At 41.3% G+C, this 20,453-nt stretch overlaps 1 protein-coding gene across 1 annotated transcript in view; it reads right to left on the bottom strand.

Moving 5' to 3' along the window:
- hibadha (3-hydroxyisobutyrate dehydrogenase a) overlaps positions 1-20,203 on the bottom strand; it is a 32,492-nt gene extending 12,289 nt beyond the window's left edge. Inside the window, exons 1-4 of the mRNA XM_012874247.3 lie at positions 20,075-20,203; positions 17,150-17,310; positions 16,914-17,023; positions 16,709-16,830 (exon numbers count right to left, since the gene is read on the bottom strand). Of these exons, the coding sequence (XP_012729701.2) occupies positions 16,709-16,830; positions 16,914-17,023; positions 17,150-17,310; positions 20,075-20,141 (460 nt within the window). The 5' untranslated portion in view covers positions 20,142-20,203. The remainder of the gene's footprint in view (positions 1-16,708; positions 16,831-16,913; positions 17,024-17,149; positions 17,311-20,074) is intronic.
- Positions 20,204-20,453: the final 250 nt, after the last annotated feature.

The following is a 20,453-nucleotide window of genomic DNA, read 5'->3' as shown; positions in this document are numbered from 1 at the left end:
GGGCTTCACGTGTTTCCTGTTTGTCTTTTTCAAAGATTTCAAGATGAATAAAAATTAGTGACTTATGGTTCTTCATATGATTCTAGTCGAATAACCTGGAGTCAAAGTACCCCGGTTTTCATGGTATTACAGTATTAACAACAAAAAACACCTTGAAAGCTAATATCTGATTATTACCGTTACAATAATGTAATCTGTGCCATGGACAACGATGTTTGTCACAGATGGCTACACGTGTCTTTCTTGTACGTGAAGAAAAAGTGTAATGACTTTCTTTTAGCCGTTGGGCCAGCAGTGCACAGCAACGGGTGGGGAAGGGGCAGGACTGAGTTACTCTATGCTCCATGTCACTCTGGCCCCTTTGCGGACTCCTCATTAAGACTTAAAAATGGAGAAACCGTATGAAGGAAACATTTAGTGCTGAAACTATGAGAAACTTCGGTGTAGTGGTATCCTTTCCACTCCTATACACAGCCGTGACCAAATCACATTTTATTTCCCCGTGTCATGCTTTTTAAAAGCTGTTTAGTTTTTACAGCTTAAAGCTCTCTTTAGGGTGCCATGAAGCTGTAATGAAAGGCCTCCAAGTAGTGCAAACGAAATAATGTGAGTGTTAATAATTAAAAGGGCATTGCTAGAGACAAAACAACAGGCTTTAGTGCAGAAAGAAAATACAGTTTTTCACTGCCATCAACAGCCCCCCCTCCCCCCACCAAACCCCCCTCCCCTCCACACACACACACACACACACACAATCCACTTCTTTAATTGGCTGTCCTGTTATCAAGTATATGATGATGCCAGTGTTCGTATCTGGGTGTGTTTGTCAGTGACGGGCTGCCAGCAGGTCATTAGGGCCACATAATGAAGCCTGAAGCCGGCGCTGCAGCAGCTGCCTATAGGCCACAGCTAACATGTGCTCAGCATAAGGTCATCCCCGACACCAATCATACAAACATACGGCCCGCTCAGGTAATAGATTTCATGTCTTACTGCTGTTAGATATTATGCGTTACACTAGGCACAAGCCTACATAGTCCAGTTAGGTTAAACTTCTTAAAACTGCTCTGATGAATAAAAAGGAAACTTAATTACAGGAGGGTGTGAATGTTTAACTGATTGTAGCTGTTTTCTAAAATAATAAAATAATAATAATAGTTCACACTCCCAACACATTTTCACCTTTTTCACTAAGATTTTGTGAGATTAGAGTTTTCTCCTCAGGCCTGGCCTCAATATAGCTCCATCAATCTTTCATTCACTCTATACCAGCTTTCCCACAGCATGATGCTGCCACCACCATGTATAACAGGGGGGAATGGTGAGCGCAGGGGAATTTGTTGGCTAAGTGTTAATTTTTTTTGCCACACAGTGTAACCCAAAACAGATAAATTCAGGTCCCGTCGGTACAGAGGACCTTCTTCCACAAGTTTCCTAAGTCCCTATGGCTCCCAGCAAGCTTTAAACGAGGCTCTCTTTTAACATTCGGGGGTTTTTCTTGACCAGAACTGTGGAGTGCAGAACACATTTCGTAATTTTCATTTCATTAACCTTTCATTATTTGCCATCCCCCTCATTATTTTACACTGCAGCACGTCTATCATGCACAATCCAAATAAAATACACGGATGTTTGCAGTGGCAACGTGTTTGAATACTTTTGCAAGGCGCTGCGTTTCCGTTTCGTTTCCTAGTCATGATTCTGCAGGGTGAGCCTCGCAAATGCAAATACATGTACAAGAACACACACACACACACACACACACACACACACACAGAGCTATGTGACAACTGTGCAGGTTCATTAGTGCAGATCACTGTTTGTGGACGACTAAAGAGGAGATTATTGATACCACAGTCAACGTGCTGATCGATATATCTCACTAAGGAGAGTAAGGCAGAGAGTAAGAGAGTAGGGAAGGAGAACGATCTTTCTCTTTCTACCTCCCAGCATTCCTCCCTCAAATTAACTAATCACCCATAATAAGCTCTTATGATCTGTAGTGGATTTCTATAAGGAGTGACACCAGGATGATGGAAGATCCTAGTAGGAGGAAGAATAAGACATCATTAGCATAACAGTGTGTGTGTGTGTGTGTGTGTGTGTGTGTGTGTGGGCATTTTTAAGCATATCATAGAGCCTTCTCATTGTGCACGGACTGAAGCATATTAGAGACGTGAGCTGTTCAGGTGCTGTCTATGTGCTGTGTGCGCTTATATTGTACATGCATGAGGGGGCTTCCCGTTTGCCGGGCCCATCCTGTCAGAGACGGATTAAAGAGGAATCCTAATGAGGCTTCCTGAGCGCCGGGTCCGCCGGCTCATCCATCCCAGAAGGAGTGACAGTCCTGGATCGTTAGCACTGCACAACTGCACAACGCCCCCTAGGGGGAGGAGACAGGAGTGTGTCTGTGAGCTAGAGTGTGTGTATGAGAGAGAGAGAGGGGTTGATTATAGGAGGTGTGGAGAAGAAAAACTGGAAGATTAAAATGCTAAGAAGAAAAAAATCCCAAAGAAAGTTGTGGGCCTGATAAATACTATTTACATACAGCGTATAAAACAATGTTTTTATCCCTCATTCTGAGATTAAATCAGAGCAAACTTTGATGTTTTAGGATAATTATAATCACCACCAATATTTAATAGCAGAATAAAGTGAGATAATATGTTTTTTTAATTACCACTGTATGTTAATTCACAACATTTAAGTTAAATTGAGAGACACCTGTGGAAGTATATTAAGGCCACAGTTTAAACACGCTGCTTCTTTGAGTGACACCATGGATAAGAAATGAACAGAAAACATCAAAGATATCAGGAAAAGAACAGAACATAATTCTTCCTTGGTCACAATTTCCAGATGCCTGAAAGAGTCACGGTCATGTTTTAAAGCAGCTCTACCCAAATATAAACCATGTCCATGCCATCATACCATGGCCATCGCTGTATTTGGAGGAAAAAGAAGTATTCCTGAAAGCCTGAGAACATCTTCTCAACTGTGTAGTATAGAGGTGCCAGCATCGTGCTCTGTGGGTTACTTGCATTTCAAAAGAACATTATGATGAAAAATTAAACCAACATCTCAAGACAAGACCCAGGTTGGATACAAATGGGTCTTCCACATGGATAATGACCTGAAATATACCACCAAACAGGTTAAAAAGTGGCTTAAGGACAACGAAGGCAAGGGTTTGGAGAGAAAGTCACAAAGCCCAGATCTCAAAGCTAAAGAGGTGTGTAGGGAAGGCGGCTTACAAAGTTACTCCAGCTCTGCCAGGAGGAATGGGACAACATTCATGCAAAACTAGAAGGGCAGCCATGTTTGACTCAGATCCTACAAAATGTTTTACTAAATACTAAACAAATGCATGTAAGTTTCCAACTTTGGAAATAATTTGTTTGAAAAAAAAAATCTTTCATTATTTTGGCCATTTTAGCAAATAAAAACATTTGTATTACTCCTAACTGACCAAAAACGGGAAACGTTTGACTTGAGTTAAAGTGAGAGGAAAAAACATGTATATATTTCATACTCTACAGTGGTAGATGTTTGAGCATGTCAACATATGGTGACAGCTGTCTAGCAAAAGATAATGATGCTACAAAGCAGAGAGTTCAAGAAGAAACACAGAGCCACTCATTTTAAAAGCGACCTGAGAAAGTAAACTCTCTTAATTCGGTCACTTTTTCCTCTTAACCCTGTTACAGTGGGAAAGGTTTGGTGAACTAACTAATAGATGTGTTTTGGGTGATCAAAGCCCTAACTCCAATACTCTAGAGCCACTGCTGGTCTACTTATAAAAACCCACTGTAAAAACTTTCTGTTAGGAGAGTCAAGAGGGGAAAAATGGAAGCAGCAATAAAATGCTGAATAAAGTCTGTGTGTGGCCCATGCAAGATAGCCTGAAGCTCTGAAGTCCCTTATTAGGGGGAAATCAGGTTAACGCTCTTAAAGTCTAACTCTAATAGGGCAGATGTTTAACAGCAGGCTTCAATGACACTGTTATGAGACTGAAACTGGTTGGGTGAGAGCACCGGAACATCAGACACAACTCTGGTTTGGTCTGATTGTAATGAATGCCAGGTTCATTAGCACTTCTTTGATTATTCGCAACGGAATCAACCAAAGCAATTCTCACCAGCTGCATGAACTTTTAAAAAAATCTGCTCCTTCTGAAGTGGTGCATATACAAAGCACATATGTGTACGTGTGCGTGTGCAAGACGCAACATGGACAGGTGCATTTTCCAGCAATAAGACGTCATTTGGAGCTTCTGAGGCGGTTTTATAGTTAAGAGGAGCATGTTAAACCAGTAGCCACTTTTTTTTATTGGTAGGGTTAATTTAAAGGAGATTTGTTGGATGCGAAGCAGCACAAACTACATTACACGGGAGAAGGATGCCACATGAAATAGCGTTTTAGCAACTCTACGTATTGAAACCCCTGGTAAAGACGTGTTAAAAGTCTCAAAGTCAATCAATCTTTTTATTGCACTCACATCATCCCAACCTGAAATGTTTAGAAACATTCAAACTTTAACTAGAACACATTTATTCTGTGGGGAAATAATAGTTTTCACAAAATAACCAGAGCTACACTTATTGGGATCCAAAACGATTCCTTGGACACGAGTACAGCTGGGCTATTTGTAGAGATACGCTTTACTTTTAACAAGGGATCAGAGCGGCTTGAAACTTTAACAATCCATAACCTCCTAGACTAGTGTGGACCCAAGTTTATGAAGCAACCATGCACAGCGAACAGGATAGTTACAGTCCATGGAGGTACAAAAAAAAAAAAAAAAAAAATCTTCCTCCAAAGCTGGCCATTTTGGGTCGATTCTTCAGTCGTGTGAGAATTTTTTTAGATCGGGCCGAGTTTCATCTTGATCGTGTGTCCTGCATCGTATAGTATACATACAGGGGGTAACGAGGGGAGATTAGCCTCTAACCTCCTGATCAGGAACGGGTAGGATGAAAATCAAACATGTCTGGAATTCAGTCGGTCGATGGTAAATGACGATTGTGAAAAGGGAAGCAGTCCAAGTTCCCAATCTCTTACAGAGACTAAGACTGAGTGATGCACCGCTGGCAACAAGGATTTACAAATAATCAAGGGCAACAAGACGTGTGGCACCAGTGATGTTCTGAAAGTGGTATGTTTAGCTCTTCTAAATAAATCTATATAAAAAGGATGGCTTTCCAAGGATCAGAAAAAGGATAGAGTGCCTTCTCCAGATCGGGTAAGATGTCCTGCCCCAACTGGAGGAGTTTAAGTATCTCAGGGTCTTGTTCACACATGAGAGAGAAATGGAGCGAGAGATCGCCAAGCGGATTGGTGCTGCGTCTGCAGTGAAGCAGACACTGTACTGGTCCGTCGTGGTGAAGAGAGAGCTGAGCCAATGGGCGACGCTCTCGATTTACCGGTCAATCTATGTTCCCACCCTCATCTATGGTCATGAGCTTTGGGTCATGACTAAAAGAATGAGAACGCTGATAAATGAGGGTGGAATAAGTTTTCTCCACAAGGGGTCTGGGCTCTCCCTTAGAGATGAGGGTGAGGAGCTCAATCATCTGGAGGGGACTCAAGGTAGAGCCACTGCTCCTCCACGTCGAGAGGAGCCAGTTGAGGTGGCTCGGGCATCTGGTCAGGATGCCTCCTGGACGCCTCCCTGGTGAGGTGTTCCGGGCACGTCCCACTGGGAGGAGACCCAGGGGAAGACCCAGGACACGCTGGAGGGACTATGTTTTTTCGGCTGGCCTAGGAACGCCTTGGGGATCCCCAGGAGGAGCTGGCCCAAGTGGCTCGGGAGAGGGACGTCTGGGCCTCCCTACTGAAGCTGCTACCCCCGCGAGAAGAAGAAGAGGAGGAGGAGAAGAAGAAGGATGCTTTTCTCAATAATTTGATGCCATTTTCATGACAAAATGCTTTTTTTCCCTCATAACTGATACTCCGTTAACATATTTTTACAATCTTTTGAAAGATGAATGTTCCATTTTCTGTCAGAACCAAGCTTCTTGGCTAAATGAAAATAATTTTAAATCCAAGTCTGCCGGAACTATGAATAATTTTGGGCTTCGGTATATTTAGCTCTAGACTTGGCAATATACTCTGTTGTTTGCTGCTTCGTTTTGTAACTACATTGTCGATATAGCAGTGTCTGGCTTGCTGAAATCTTCTCAAATTTAGACAGAAAAGAGCCTTTACCCTTTATGACATATGTCTGAGTGAATGGAACTCGATTGCTTGTTTGAGCTGATGGGGGTAGGATGTTTACAGACCAACATCATAGCCTCATGTGGTCCGCCATCATAATTACACCGAAGGGCAGATTTTTTTTTTTCCCCCCCGAAACAAATTAAAATCCTAAATAGGCCCCATAAAACACACAGCGGATATCGGGTAAATAAGTGGATTGAGGGAGCGCTTTAACCAAAAATGACTTGCACACACACCAGCACCCCTGCAAAAAGAAATATATATATATAAAAAAAAGAAAATCAGCACTTTCAACTGCTTTTCTGCCAACTTTACTAATGCTTCTCTGTTGTGTTAAAAACAAACTCTTTATCGGCTGCACTTAACGAGCACTGAGCCGTGAGAACCGACTTCAGCGCTCTTAAATACTCCATGAGAACCTTGAGTGACTGGCCCGCAGAGGAAAGTTTGGGTTTGGCTTTTCTAAAAACTCAAAAAGGTTAATTCAGTTTAGGGAATATAAAAAAACAAAAAAAAAACAGATCTTTTTGATAAGCGTTCTTGCTACAACCATAGATGTGTGCAGGCTGGATCTATTGACAACTGGGTCACCTCTCATGATGATCATTATTATTATCATTATCATCTCCTGTAACTGCTCTGTGCCGTAGGGGAGCGGCCGGTCAATGCCAAGTGACAGAGACTGGAGAGAGCAGGAGAAAGCTGCAATCAATCCTTTCCTCGGCCCAATGAGACTCATCTCGGATAAAGAAAGTTAATAATGATCCCAATTAGGCTGTTAGCAGAAGGACACACAAGCACGTATAGACTTGTACTTTTATACACACACAAACACACATTGCCGGGTCTTTTCTTTGATGAGTGACAAAGTCTGAGGTTAATGCTATATTTGACAGTCGGTGACTGTTTAACTCATATACCAGCTGACTTTTGCTTTATACACACACACACACAGCAGGTGACATAAGGGCAAAGTTATAAGGCCCCCAGCTGCTGTGGGTCTAACTCCATCTGGAGCATAGGCAGGATCCCCCACATTACTGCCCGGCAATCATTCCCGTCCCTGGTCACTTTACCGCCCTGCACCCTCCTCCCTTTCACAACCCATTCACTCCACCTCTCTGTCAGAACCTGTCAGTGGTGGGCTTGTTATGCTAATCTCGTCTTTGAACAACTGACGCTCACACGAACTGGCTGGCCAGGACAGACCGCGACTGTACCGCCCCCCCCCCCCCCCCCCCCCGAGTGTCTAATATGATCACTTAAGACTCAGTATAACCCAAATAAACAACAGGCGTCCATCCAGCTTCAGCTTTGTGAACAATTAGCTTACTGACCTGGATTAGGGCGGTTTAGGAGCAGTTGTGTAAGTGGTTGATTTAACGAAAAAAATTATATTGGTCTAAAGAGGATCAACGTGAAACTCACAACTTAAAGTTCGAGTTGAAATAGCTGAACAATGTAAATAACAGAATAAAGGGATAAGAGTGTATTGGGGGAAAAAAAGACAACTCTTGAAGTCAAATTTTACTTGGAAAGTTTTTTTGTAAGTATAAGGTCTCCACATTGGGAATCTAAACAGGAAATCTAAGGAACAAAATGTCCTGGACAAAGTCAGGGTATTACATAATAAATTCTTCCTTCAATATTGTTCTTGTGAGCTTTGAAATGGGTACATTTTCTTTAAAAAGGTATTAAAAGAGTGTTGAAGTTCATCGTTGCATAAAAAAAATGGTCAAAAGGAAAAGATTCAGTTCATTTAGTCAGGTATTTTATAAATGATTTACATTTACTGAAATACTGTGTATCATGGATTTCCCCCCCCCAAAATAAACATTTCCTTTCTATGGTTGACTTCTTTTTGGAAGACACTTCAGGTTTGTGGGCTAGGAGACAGCAATAATCTTTATTAGGTAGCAAAGGAGAGTATTGGCAGCTTCGGCTGACAAAACAAGCGGTGCCAGCCTCAGCCTGAACAAGCCTTTACAGGCCAGAGGATGACGTTCAGACTGTCAGCAAATGACACATTGCAAGACCTGGGTTGACTTGATGTGGTACGGATATGATTAGAGCGGTGTTTGGGCTCAACCTAAAGAGGGAGTTTGCTGGAGACGCAGAGCCCGCACAAACATGCAACGTTAGCCCAGATCCTTACATTCTCCCAACAGATAGACTCCTGTTTTGTTTTCATTTGATATCTTGCTTTCTCAGTGCAAGGAGAAACAAAAACGAAAAGCTGTAACGCTTTAAGTCTTCAAGCGTTAGAGGTGCGGCAGCCCACCATGGGCACAGACACGAACACAGGCATTTTGGGTAATTACCGCTAACGACCCCGCCACTTGTTGGACAGACCTCCTATTTTCTTCCTTTTTTTTTTTTTTGCCAGTGCTGTGCCAACACCCTGAGCCTGTGACATCAGAGCTTGTTTTGTTGTGGGCCAGCTTTGCATGCGGACGTTTTTAATGAGACCAGCCAGTGGCAGACGTGAGTACGCACCAACATTAGCAAGCCAAAAACAACACAATGTAAAGTTAACCTGAAAGTGGCCATCTGAGACAGAGGATGCTACTTGGAAGTGTTGCAGTGGGAGGTTTTTAAAGATTACAGCCATGCGTGGATAGAAACTGTCACTTTTTTGTCGATAGCATGAAGAAAAAAAATAACTTACCAGCGGTATGTGCATATGTAATCAGCACTAAAGGCTTTGTTTTTTTGGGTATGTCTATTAGCTTTGTACGTATCAAGACTGACATGTTCAAGTCTAGTCACAAATTCTCAGTTGGATTTAGGTCTGGACTTTGACTAGGCCATTCTGACCTATGTTTACACTTCGATTTGAACCAGTTCCTGTTAGCTCTAGCTATGTGTTAAGAATCGCTGGTCTCTAGTCTCTAGCTGTTTTCCTTCCTCGATTGAAATGGAATTTGCACCATCCATCTTCCAATGATCTATGACCCGCATGTTTCACCAAAGGGATGGAGTACTTTACTTTTTTTTCCCACATCTTTGATGTGTCCCCTACCTACGAACAGGGCCTCCCTTGCCCCCTTTCCATAAAGGCCAGTTTGGTGGAGCGCAAGACAAATAATTTTAAAGTTGATTCTTCTTCTTGAGCTGTGGGAGCTATGAAGCCCCTCCAGAGTTACCATGGCCTATTTGGCTGCTTCTCTGATTAATTATCTGTTTGTCCAGCCTTTCTGTGTAAATGGACCATTATGTCCTAGTGGGTTTACAGTTGTACCAGACAACTGATGTTCAAAGCTTCTTTAAACATATTCCTGCCAATTCTGCTGCATTCCTTTGTTTTCATTATGCAGACCTGATTGAGCCGACTTCTTAAAGCAATTACTTTTGTTGCATTATATTCATATGATTAAATGGGATTTAAACACATTTACATGCTTTTGTTTTGTTCTACTTTGCAGTTATGTGCAAAAATTTTTTTAAAAAAAATTGCGTTTTGAAAGGGACCAATACGTGAAAAGATGCGCATGGGTATGAATACTTGAGCAAGGCACTGCAGATAAATTCGTGAGACCAGGCCACAAGGACGCAGCTGGCTCTTGTGTAATTGAAGCCAAGTCACTGGTCACTGTGGACAAACGGAAAACCAGCATCATGAAGAAAAGAAGAAAGTGAGTTTCTTTGATTACCCTCATTTTAAAAAGCGGGGTTATGACTCTGCAATTTAGATCCCACAGCTGACAGCCGAACCTCTAGTGACGCACAAAACAGACTTCAGCGTAAAATGTGCCACCTCACACAAGACAAAAAGGAATTTATTTCATATCAAAATAAATTCTACAATAAAAATAAAAAAATACAGACACCACAAGACTACAGGGTGGGACTAGAACAACTTAAGATTATAGAAAATTCTTCTTTTTTTTTTGCCTCTTGGACTAAACAATGTTCATACATAAAGCAAAGTTTAGCTTGATACACAGCATGGTGGTTTGTCAACATTAAAATTAGTCTTTTATAAAATAACAGTATTGTAGCTTTTAAATATCAAGTCTCCCCTTTTTATTTGTTCTGGTTTATTTTTAAAAAATCAAATATCTTTACACCGACTTGAAAAGGCATTCATACCCAGTTTGACATTTTCTCCTTATAACGGCCACAAAGCTCAATGAATTTAATTTGATACATTTTTATAACACAAACAAACAAATAAATATATGTTTTTTTATTAAACCCTTCAATTGTAGCTCAGTCTGGCTGCTTTTAACCTCTATTTAAAAAGCTTTCTGCCAGGATTGTGCAGTACTTCCACCAACCTTCCCATCAACTCTGACCAGCTTCCCATTCCTTCATAGAGCTCAACTTCCCCACAGCCTGGTGCTCCCACCACCAAGTACGATCAGGGTGATGCAAATCATTCGTTTTCTTCAAAAATGAGTGCTTTGCATGAAGGCTGAAATGTTGTGCAGAACTAAAAATTGTCCTGTCTACAGATGTTTCCACCTGAGTTATGGGTCTCTGCAGCTCCTCCAGAGCCACAATGGGCCCCCTGGCTGCTTTGTGACACTATTTGTTCACTAGCATACTGACTCTGAAGGGATTTGACAGCATCAGATGTCATTTAGGTGTATCACAGGATAAAGATCTGAAAGCAAATGCACATCCAACTTGACAGATTTTTATTCACTGAGGTTAAAGTGGCTACTTTTTCTTTCACTTTACAAACAATTGTTTTTAGGTCTGTCACGTGTAAAATCCCAACATAAAGAAATACCTTCGAGTTCTTCGCTTACTAGATGAGAAAATGTGAAAAGTTATAGGGGTAGGCATGAGTCAAACTGATTTGACAGTACCCTGTTTGGGTAGGGTGCCATCTCCTGGTTGTAATACAGCATGTAACAACATATTCCATTCAGAAATACCAAACTCAAAACGACGGGGGAGGGAACGAAGAGGATCTCAGCTTTTTTCTTTTTTCTTTTTTAAATCACCCACAGAGACATGGACATGTTTGAGTTTTCTTATCAATTAACACCATCATATCTCTGCTTAAGAGATGGCGGTCTGAAGGAACCTACTTAGAGGCATCCGCACATAAATACTTTTTACGGCTGGATTTTCTGCTTTGATCTCGATATACATAGAGAAGAATCACATTTCTAAAACAGAACTTGCCTCTGAATCCTTTCCCACGGATGTTTTGCACTACAACACTGATACAGAATAAACATGCTAAATTAGAGAGTCTGCAGGGCGAACCGCAGAAACCAGAGGAAGCAGGTAAATCATTGGTCATCTACGGCTAGTAAAACAGGTTTAGCTAGAAGACTGGGAAGGTTCCTCCTTCCCAGAGAGCTGCGCACACAAACTGGACTCCCCTGTAGTATGTAAACAGTGTGTGTGTAATGGGGAGCGTAGCAGGCTTAAGGCTCTGATCTCCCTAACTGCAGTCGGCGTGTTCTGCAGACGCCAGCAGGTAAACAGACCAAAAAGGCGATTGGTCTGCGATTATGTGCATTCTGCATGAATTAAAGTGAGAGATCTAAAATACGAATAAAATGGTCACAGGCAGGAGTTTTTGAAGAGCTCCAAGGTGCAGAAACCTGTGTGTGAAAAAGAGAGCGAGACGGGGACGATGGACAGTTTAACTGCGATGTATCTCCTTCATGTCTTATCTCCCTCCTCTCGTCTCCTGCTCTCCATGTGAGGGCAGTTTCTCTCTACTTTATGACTCTTTATCTGACATGAAAGGCACTAACATGGGATAGCCGCCATTACGGCTCCATCAACATGAAAAAGCCCTGACACGGGATTCTCCACTGCGGCGGTGCCCATTAAGGACGACTGGTGATTCTGTGCTCTGTCAAGGAGCCATCACGGGTAGACAGCGCCGACATAATGAGGACTTAAAACCTTAACCTTGCCTTTAAGACCCCCCGGTCAAAAGCAGCAATAAAATCCTCATGAGGGCACCTTGGCTGGCCTGCTTCGTAATTACAACCCATGTCCAAGCACTAAGCCAGAAGGTACTATAGTTTAGATATACAAAAAGAGTTCAGATCCGAGGCAGAGGGGTCACACGCTTAACTTTTCACACTACCTGCTAACTCCCAAACTAGCTGTCAAATTCTGCCGTTTCCGCCGTCACAAAAACGCTGCCTTTAATCTTTCAATGTTTTAAATTTGTGACCATACTGATATGTTTTCAGCAGTTCAGAACATTATTCCCCACAGCGTTTAATGCTGCGGTTGACATTTCATGTAAAACCGCCACATCAAAATTAATGAAAACCTAGTGACATGAAGCCAATTGGCAAGTCTCATTATGTTTCAGAGCCCGAATACATACAAATGTTATAAGCATGAAACATAAAAGAAAAAAAAAAAAAAAAAAACCACACAAATAGCTCTCAAAATATTCTTTATGGATGAGGATGACCCGTCTGGACCTGTTGTAAACAGACAACAGAGCCATTTAATGGCAACATGTCCAACGCATGTGTTGCTGCTTAATGGCTGTGTAGAAACGGACTGAGCGAGCGCTCTTACGCTCCCAAAAGAACCCTGCTACAAAGAAAACTTGGAAGTGCCTTATGAAAGTGAAAATGATCAACTCAACATAGTTGATCACTCTGATAGCTTTGTTTTGTTAACAGGAAAATAGGTTGAATGTTTGTTTTATAATGATTCCCCTGTATTTCCACAATAATTCAGGTATGGGAGAATGAAAGAATTGTACAAATATGGAGTCCACTTTGATATACAGATGATTTGATTTTACAAAATATGCCAAAATGTTTGGCTATTTTAGTTTTTAAAGTATTGATATGCAATTTTCAATTAAGCTTTTCGTCAATATTGATTCCAAAAATGTTGTGGCAAAACCCCTTTCAATTACAACCTCACCAATTTTGGCTAGACGTTGCTTCATTTTTCTATTACCAAAAATAATGTAATGAGTTTTGTCCAAGTTTAATGATAGCTTATTGACATCAAATCACTCTTTTAGGATTTTAAGTTCGGTTTCCACTGTATCCAAGAGCAACTTCGGATCTTGTCCAGAACAATACAGACTGGTATCATCAGCAAATAGGATATAATGTAAATTATTTACCACTTCACACATATCATTTATATACATAATGAATAATTTTGGCACCAGAACAGAACCCTGTGGAACTCCATGTGTTATTTTTGATATAATAGAATTTGCATTATTCATATGTACATACTGGTGTCTGTTACTAAGATAACTTTGTAACCAATCATGAGCTGCACCCCTCAGTCCATATCTTTTCATTTTATTTAAGAGCAATGAATGGTCTGTGGTGTCAAAGGCCTTGCTTAGATCTATAAAAACGCCAATTCATTAATCAAAATGCTGCACCTTGTGGCAAAAATGACAAAAACAAAACAGAAGGATTTAAGAAAAGTCAAAAGAGAACATAAAAACACTTGACTTTTGTAGACTAAGAATATTTAGTAGCATACAAATAAACCTATTGAGAGTGTTATTAAGTAAAACCTTCTTGAAATGAATGTATTTGTCCTTGATTTGAGCAGGCAAGCTTAAATGATCTGCCAATGGAATAAGATTTTTGCCATCTGGATAGTCAGTCCAGCCAAACAAAATATATGTTCAATGCAAAGGAATAGGTGTGGTTCAACATACTGGGCTTCCAATACTTAACCTGTTCTGTTTCCAGCTGAATCATGCATGCACAAAAGTGCTGGTGTACCTGCCCTGGATTACAAAGAAGTATATCAATATTATGTAAATATAGTTTTTAAAGTAGTCTTTTTTTGTCTCTGAAACTATTACACTAAAATATTTCCCTGAATTTGACTCACTTATTCACCTCCTTCACTTTGTGTGCCCCTGATGTCTTTTTGGTGCAATTTGTATTATGGTGTTTCAGTGAACACCAACGTTCGTACTGTATTCCCAGCAACATCCCAGAGTTCTCTCTCTTGGAATATTATTTTTTTTCACTAGATCCTGGAACATTCTTCATTATTTCGCCTGCAGGTGCTAATAACTGTTAGCTGCTTCCTTGTTTTATTGCCTGCTGCACAAGCGCAGTGTTGTGCTTCCTCTGTTATTAAAAATAAACATGAAAGGCTGCATTTACTAACAAACTGAGCAAAGACAAAGCGTAAAAGTTAAAGCCCATATATCGTGCATCCCTACTCAAAAGGACTTGCAGCTGTATCTTAACAGATGAGGAGCAGAATACAATTACCATACTCATTTCTTTACTAAAATGATAAAATAAAATATCAGGACCATTTCTCCTCCTTCAAAGGTACAATTATGCACCTATTTGTGTTGGTCTATTTCTGTTCTCTCTCTCTTTGGAGATGGTTGCTTTTTCTCTCTCTGCTCCGACTCTGCCCTCCCCCCTCCTGCTGCTGCTGTGTTTTTGTCTTTCTTAGCACTGTCTTCATATCACCCGAACGCTGAAAACTATGAATCTGGTAAGCTGGTCTCGGTGCTATTGATCAAATTTTTTCGACGGGTAGGCAGGAAAGAGGGGACCCGTCCCATCCTGACGGGACACATTTCGTGGGATACACCCTAGATTCATGGAGCAGATGGAAAATGGTGTGTTTTTCGATTTTGTCAGTCGAGGACGTGGAAGACATATACATGTTTGGATTCATGATACTTGGATTTCTGCTAATTGGATTCGGTGGATTTTTCATGTATCGGCAATTTCAGCGGATGTCGGTAGCAATTGTAGCCTTGATCAGGCTACCGGCTGCATATGACGCGATCACTAAGGCGGTGAACGAGTAGACCTGTAAGCTGGAGGAGCAGAACCGCAAGCTGGATGTGCTGGAACGCAGACTGGCTTCGGTGGTTAAACTCAAAGGGGAGAGCGTAAAAAAGCCCAACAAATTTGGAATATTGGATTCGCCACGTGGAGCCAGCGACGATTGACTTAAAGCTGACGGAAAAGTTGGTGCAGCTTGTTCTAACAAATTGTGTATTTGGATTATGCCTCCCCTAGAAAAAAAAAAAACTCCCCTGGATGTTATGGCGAGAGAGCTCAGAACTACTCCCCTGCTCCCTCCTCCCCTACGGACATCTGTGGATTAGTGGCCTGCAAGCCCGTCGGCACCCGACGGGCCCCGACACAATATGCAAATTTGGGCCGGGTACGGGCCTTAAAGTCAATGAATAGCACGGGCTCGAGTAGGGCTCGGGCTTGACACTGATAAAGTTGGTTTTATGTATTCATGATTTTTCAGTTAGGTCAGGTCATAAAAACATTCACGCGCACAGCTTTTTATTTCTCTTTTTCTTTGGAAGCAGACGCTACGCAGCACGTCGCTACGTAGCATGTCAAAATGTAGTAAAACGAGCGCACATTCTCTCAACATGCAAAACATTTTGCGATGACCCCTCTAGGGCTCCGTACTTCTGTTCCGGTCAGTCAATAAAGATGGACAAACGGAAAAGCCAGCTAGCCAGAGGTGAGCTATTGAAAATTCACAATACGGGAGGGAAAATCTCTTTATGGGAGCACTTTGACCTCATAACTAACAAGGAGCTCATGCGTGCTGCACATTTATCTACTCCCGTGGCGCGTAGATTTACCGATGTCATATATCCTGGCTGTCTGTTACATGCTGCTTTTGCGACAATGACAGCCCGTTATTTCGACATTGAGGTCTAATTAAATACATAAACGCTTTTCTTTGCAAGGGTTAATCGTGTGTTAAAAGTATTATGTGTTTAATAGTTCGAGTCGGCTTTCTGAGAAACTATTACGCGACCGAAGTGTCGGGAAACAGTCATGTCTAAATAGTGGACCCTTTTAGTCGGGCTCGGGTTCGGGCTCATTAATAGCTTATTTTGTCGGGCAGGGTCGGGTTAGGGCATGATTGCCAGGGGTCCGGGCCGGGCAGGGCCTAAAACTTTAGGCCCGTGCAGGCCTCTACTGTGGATGCGTTCTGAACTGTGGTGCCGGTTGATAACATCAAGGACAACGGCCCTCTGGAGAGCGTTTATGGAAATATAACAACTTTCACCCAAACACACACACACGTAACTGATGCCCACAACATCATACGAACTTCATGAGACTAGTCTCCAAGGTTAACCCCCTGCATAAATGTTGTCTCGTCATATGTGCTTTTCTCGTGCGAGGTTTTTTGATATCTCAAACTGTATCCTGGAATAGGATAAAATGTGAAATATGTCTTTTTTTTCCTCTCCCTCCCCAAATATGGTTCCTATCTTTCTACAGAGTTAAAGGCAGCGCCCTATGGTAACCGCGTCAGGCAGGATCCTCGGCAGCAAGGCCTCAGTCAATCGTTCCCCCGAAATGTTTGTGGTGTATGTGATGGATGGTTGTACTGGAACTGTAATTTCCCTCTAGGATTATTAAAATATTTCTGATTCTGATCATATAACCCCACCACCTAAAAACATACACTGAAGTCTGATGTTGTAATGTGACACAATAATGAATCACAAACATGTGTTAAGTTACAAGCACTTAGAATAAAGCCTTACCTCCAGACACTGGAGCATCCATGAAGACGGCGCCCATCTTCTCTGCAGCTACAGCCATTTCTTTAGCAACAGCAGGGTCAATTGTTGAGGAGTCAACCAGCAGCGTTCCCTTCTTCACCTTCCTGAGCAAAGTTAGATGGGTCACTTTTACATGACAGGTAGAGCTGCCCCCCACCCTATTAACAATAAACGACAATCTGCTTACTTCAGGATGCCGTTAGGGCCCGTGTAGACTTCTATGACATTTGGACTAGACGGCAGCATTGTCATGATGCGGTCAGCTTTCTCTGCCACATCTGAAGGGGAGTCCACCACCTAAATGTCAGATTCATCAGGACAGTGTAACCAAAAACAGTTTGATCCTAAAGTAAATGGGTTGCATCAACTTTCATAGAATACGTTGCTGCATGGACATTTAATATGTTACTTACAACATCTTACCTGGGCACCCAAGTCCTGCAGCTCTTTGCATGATTCTGGGAAGACATCCGCAGCGATGACAGGATAGCCATTTTTTAACAGGTTCTTGGCCATGGGACTGCCCATATTTCCCAGACCAATGAAACCCACTGGTGTCTTTGAGGCCATTGATCTTGTTGATACTGATGAGAGAAAAAGGTGAAAAAGGGAATTTCATAGATATATTAAAGCTCTTTAACTTAAGTGTTAAATTGGATAAGATTAGCCTCCATTATCCAAAAGGATCTCTCCAATTAGCAAAGACAATTACAGAGTAAGCACCAAAAATAAATTGTCCATAAGAATTGGGTTGGTTTAAATTTAATTTTCCAGCAAATCCTTGTGCGCTAAACTTCATCAGAGGTTTAGCAATTCTGCTGAGGGTTTAAACGCCTATTAGCTCACAACACAGTCCAGTCAGTTGAAAAACCACCAGACAAGAGTGGAAACAGGAAGTGAATTGAGCAGACAACGCAAAGGATTAGACCCAGATAAAGATACCCAAACAATAAGCTTAAAGTAAATTCAGCCAGCTTTACAGCCTGCTAAGTATATACTGTCACGCTATTGTTTTAAAGAATCTCTGATCTAATATATAGCCGTCATAGACTGCAAACCGTTTGCTTGTGGGTTTCTCGGGAGGTCTTGACATAAATAAAAATTGTTTAACAGACACTTCAACCATTTCGGTATGTAGTTTACGTACCTTGTCAAAAATAACTCAAAATAACCCATTGCATCAAACTTGGCTTTCTCTTGTTTGCTAGAGAACGCTTCTTGTCTGATTTGATGCTGTGCTGTACGGTCCTGTGCTGTATGTGACATTTTGTTTTGCAGTCTGCATAATAGAGTCTTTAAATACTTAAATTAAACTACTGAATATTCAAAATAACACTTTCACTGATACAGTCATGCTCTTGTAACCAGGCATGGGCCGATTACCAGGACCAAGGTACGGTAAGGTCTTTCAAAGTTACGGCTTCAAAACAGCTGAAATCCTCCATCATACCGTTACTATGGTTTGAAATCTTTTCATTGAGATTCATGAAAAAGCTCTGGTGACCAAAATGTCCTACCACTGTGTAAAGCTATGAGTAAAAGCAGTGTCTCCCTAAACCCCCCAACTGTTGCTGCTTACTGCTGGCCAGCTGGTTGAAAGAAGGCTATCAGACGTTTCCCTTCCTTGCAAAAAAAATTAAATAAAAAATAAAAATCTGTTTGGAAATGTTTCCGGTTGTGAATAACACGGACAGTCATGGTGTGAAAACTAAACTAGCACCACCCACACTAAAACTACAGTTGGTGTTTCACGAGTAGCATGTCTGCTAGGCAGTAGGCTCTACCACAGCAGATAGCCAAACCAAATGAATTGCTAATATTGGCTTTTTCTACTCAGTGAGAAGAACAGCAAACAAGGTACAATTTCCCATGCCATAAGCACTTGAAATGTACATGTTGGAGGTTTAAACTAACATCACTTTTAAGCTGAAGTAGAAATATTATGTTTATACTTTTTTTTTAAAACTGTAAATACTGTGATCCAGTGGTATATTTACTTTAAAGCTTTTAAGTTCTTCCTTTTCACATTGAAATCCTTCAGTTGTGGTCTATGTAACGTGGAACTGCAATGCTTTCGTCTGATTTCCTCATTAATTTACCCCCCCCCCCCCCCATGTTCCCCCATTTTATCCCTGTCCTGAGGTGCGTCTGACAGGAACTTGTTTTGGTGCCGTCTCTTTAAATCTAAAGGAGGCACTGCACGCCGGGGGACGGTGTAATGAACAACACAACGGTCTGACTTTTACACGTGTAGTTTCAGTGTTCTTGAGCTTGGACTAAAAAAATTACTCTGAGAGAGGAAAAATGGCAGATTTGTGAAATTGGCAAGTCAGAAGTCCATAACCTCGTTTAGCAGTTCTGCAGCAAATACTGTGACGCAACTGCTCAAAAAAAAAAAGATAAAAAAAAAAAAAAAAACGTAACAGAGAATAGAGAAAACTCACCAGCATTACCCAAAAAGTATGAATATAAAGATATGAATGCACCACCTGGATGGACTACATATAAATTTTCTGCATTCCTGGACAGATGGTTTTATTCACAAAAACAGGTTTTCAACAAATATACAGTAATCTGTCAAAAATAATGACTGGAATATGCAGACAGCACTGTAAGACTATCACTATCCATGTTAACAGTTTAGTAGCAAAATAAAGTCAATTTGGGGTGAGTTGCCCTTTAAGAGCTATAATTTCAGCTTTAGCTCAATCACAATAAATCACAATTAAAAAAATCCATCTCATGCAGCGTATTGTGACTTTAATACAAGCCATTTAAATAGTAGATATAGGAAATGACATCATTTTCATCAATAAAAAGGATGAAAAATGTATTCTAAGATAGCTTTGCCCACAGGTAAGTCTACCAATTTGAAATCTAAGTTTTTGTGTAATAATTTTACAACAATCTAATTTACATTCTATATCGACTGTTGCTAAAAACAACAAATGTGCATTTTTATCAATCAGATAAATTAAGTAATTGATGCTACAGATTTAGGCATTCGTGCAATCAAAAGGCTCAGCAAAGATGTATTTTTTTTTTTTTTTTGTGGCTAAAATTTCAAAACAAAGTTACGTCAATCTTAAAGAGCTTAAAAAAGGAACTTGTTAAAATTATCAGCTGCTGGGCCACATAGCTGTGTGCACATCTTCTAATAAGACCCTTATTGAACGCAGGGACATTGTGTCCAAACTGCAACATTAACAAGGACCCAACTCTTCATACTTTCTCCTTAAGGCTAACAAGCTAGCTAAGAACGCTGAAACATGGGGCATTCATCACTGAAATATATTCCTAAACAAGGGGGGGGGGGGGTTGCGTCACAACCCTAAACGCATACATTACCGAGGACAAAGTCGACATGCTTGTTCCACCTGAATACACTCCGGGACCCTCTGAACAACGCGGCCATGCTTCTCTCCCCCTCGACCTCGGTATTGGGTGGCAGCTGTCAAAGCCAGGAAAGCCACAGTGGACGGTTATGATTCACTGTCTTTTGGACCAATGGCAGCGCCGAGTCGGTCCACCGGACCAATGGGAGCGGGGCAAAGGCGGGACATCCGGTGATTTTACTTGAAAGTGCCCTTTAGTGTAGACTTTTTGCTACTTTGTCCAGCATTAACGACAATAGGAAAATTGTATCCTCGTACAGACGATTTTATACATATATACAGGTGTTTAGTTGGGATTTTTTTTATGTATCTCAAAGCTCACGTTATGTAGT

The sequence above is a fragment of the Fundulus heteroclitus genome, chromosome 13 (assembly GCF_011125445.2).
Source record: "Fundulus heteroclitus isolate FHET01 chromosome 13, MU-UCD_Fhet_4.1, whole genome shotgun sequence".
In the NCBI taxonomy this organism is placed as follows: Eukaryota; Metazoa; Chordata; class Actinopteri; order Cyprinodontiformes; family Fundulidae; genus Fundulus; species Fundulus heteroclitus.
This window is presented reverse-complemented; position numbering and strand designations above follow the sequence as displayed.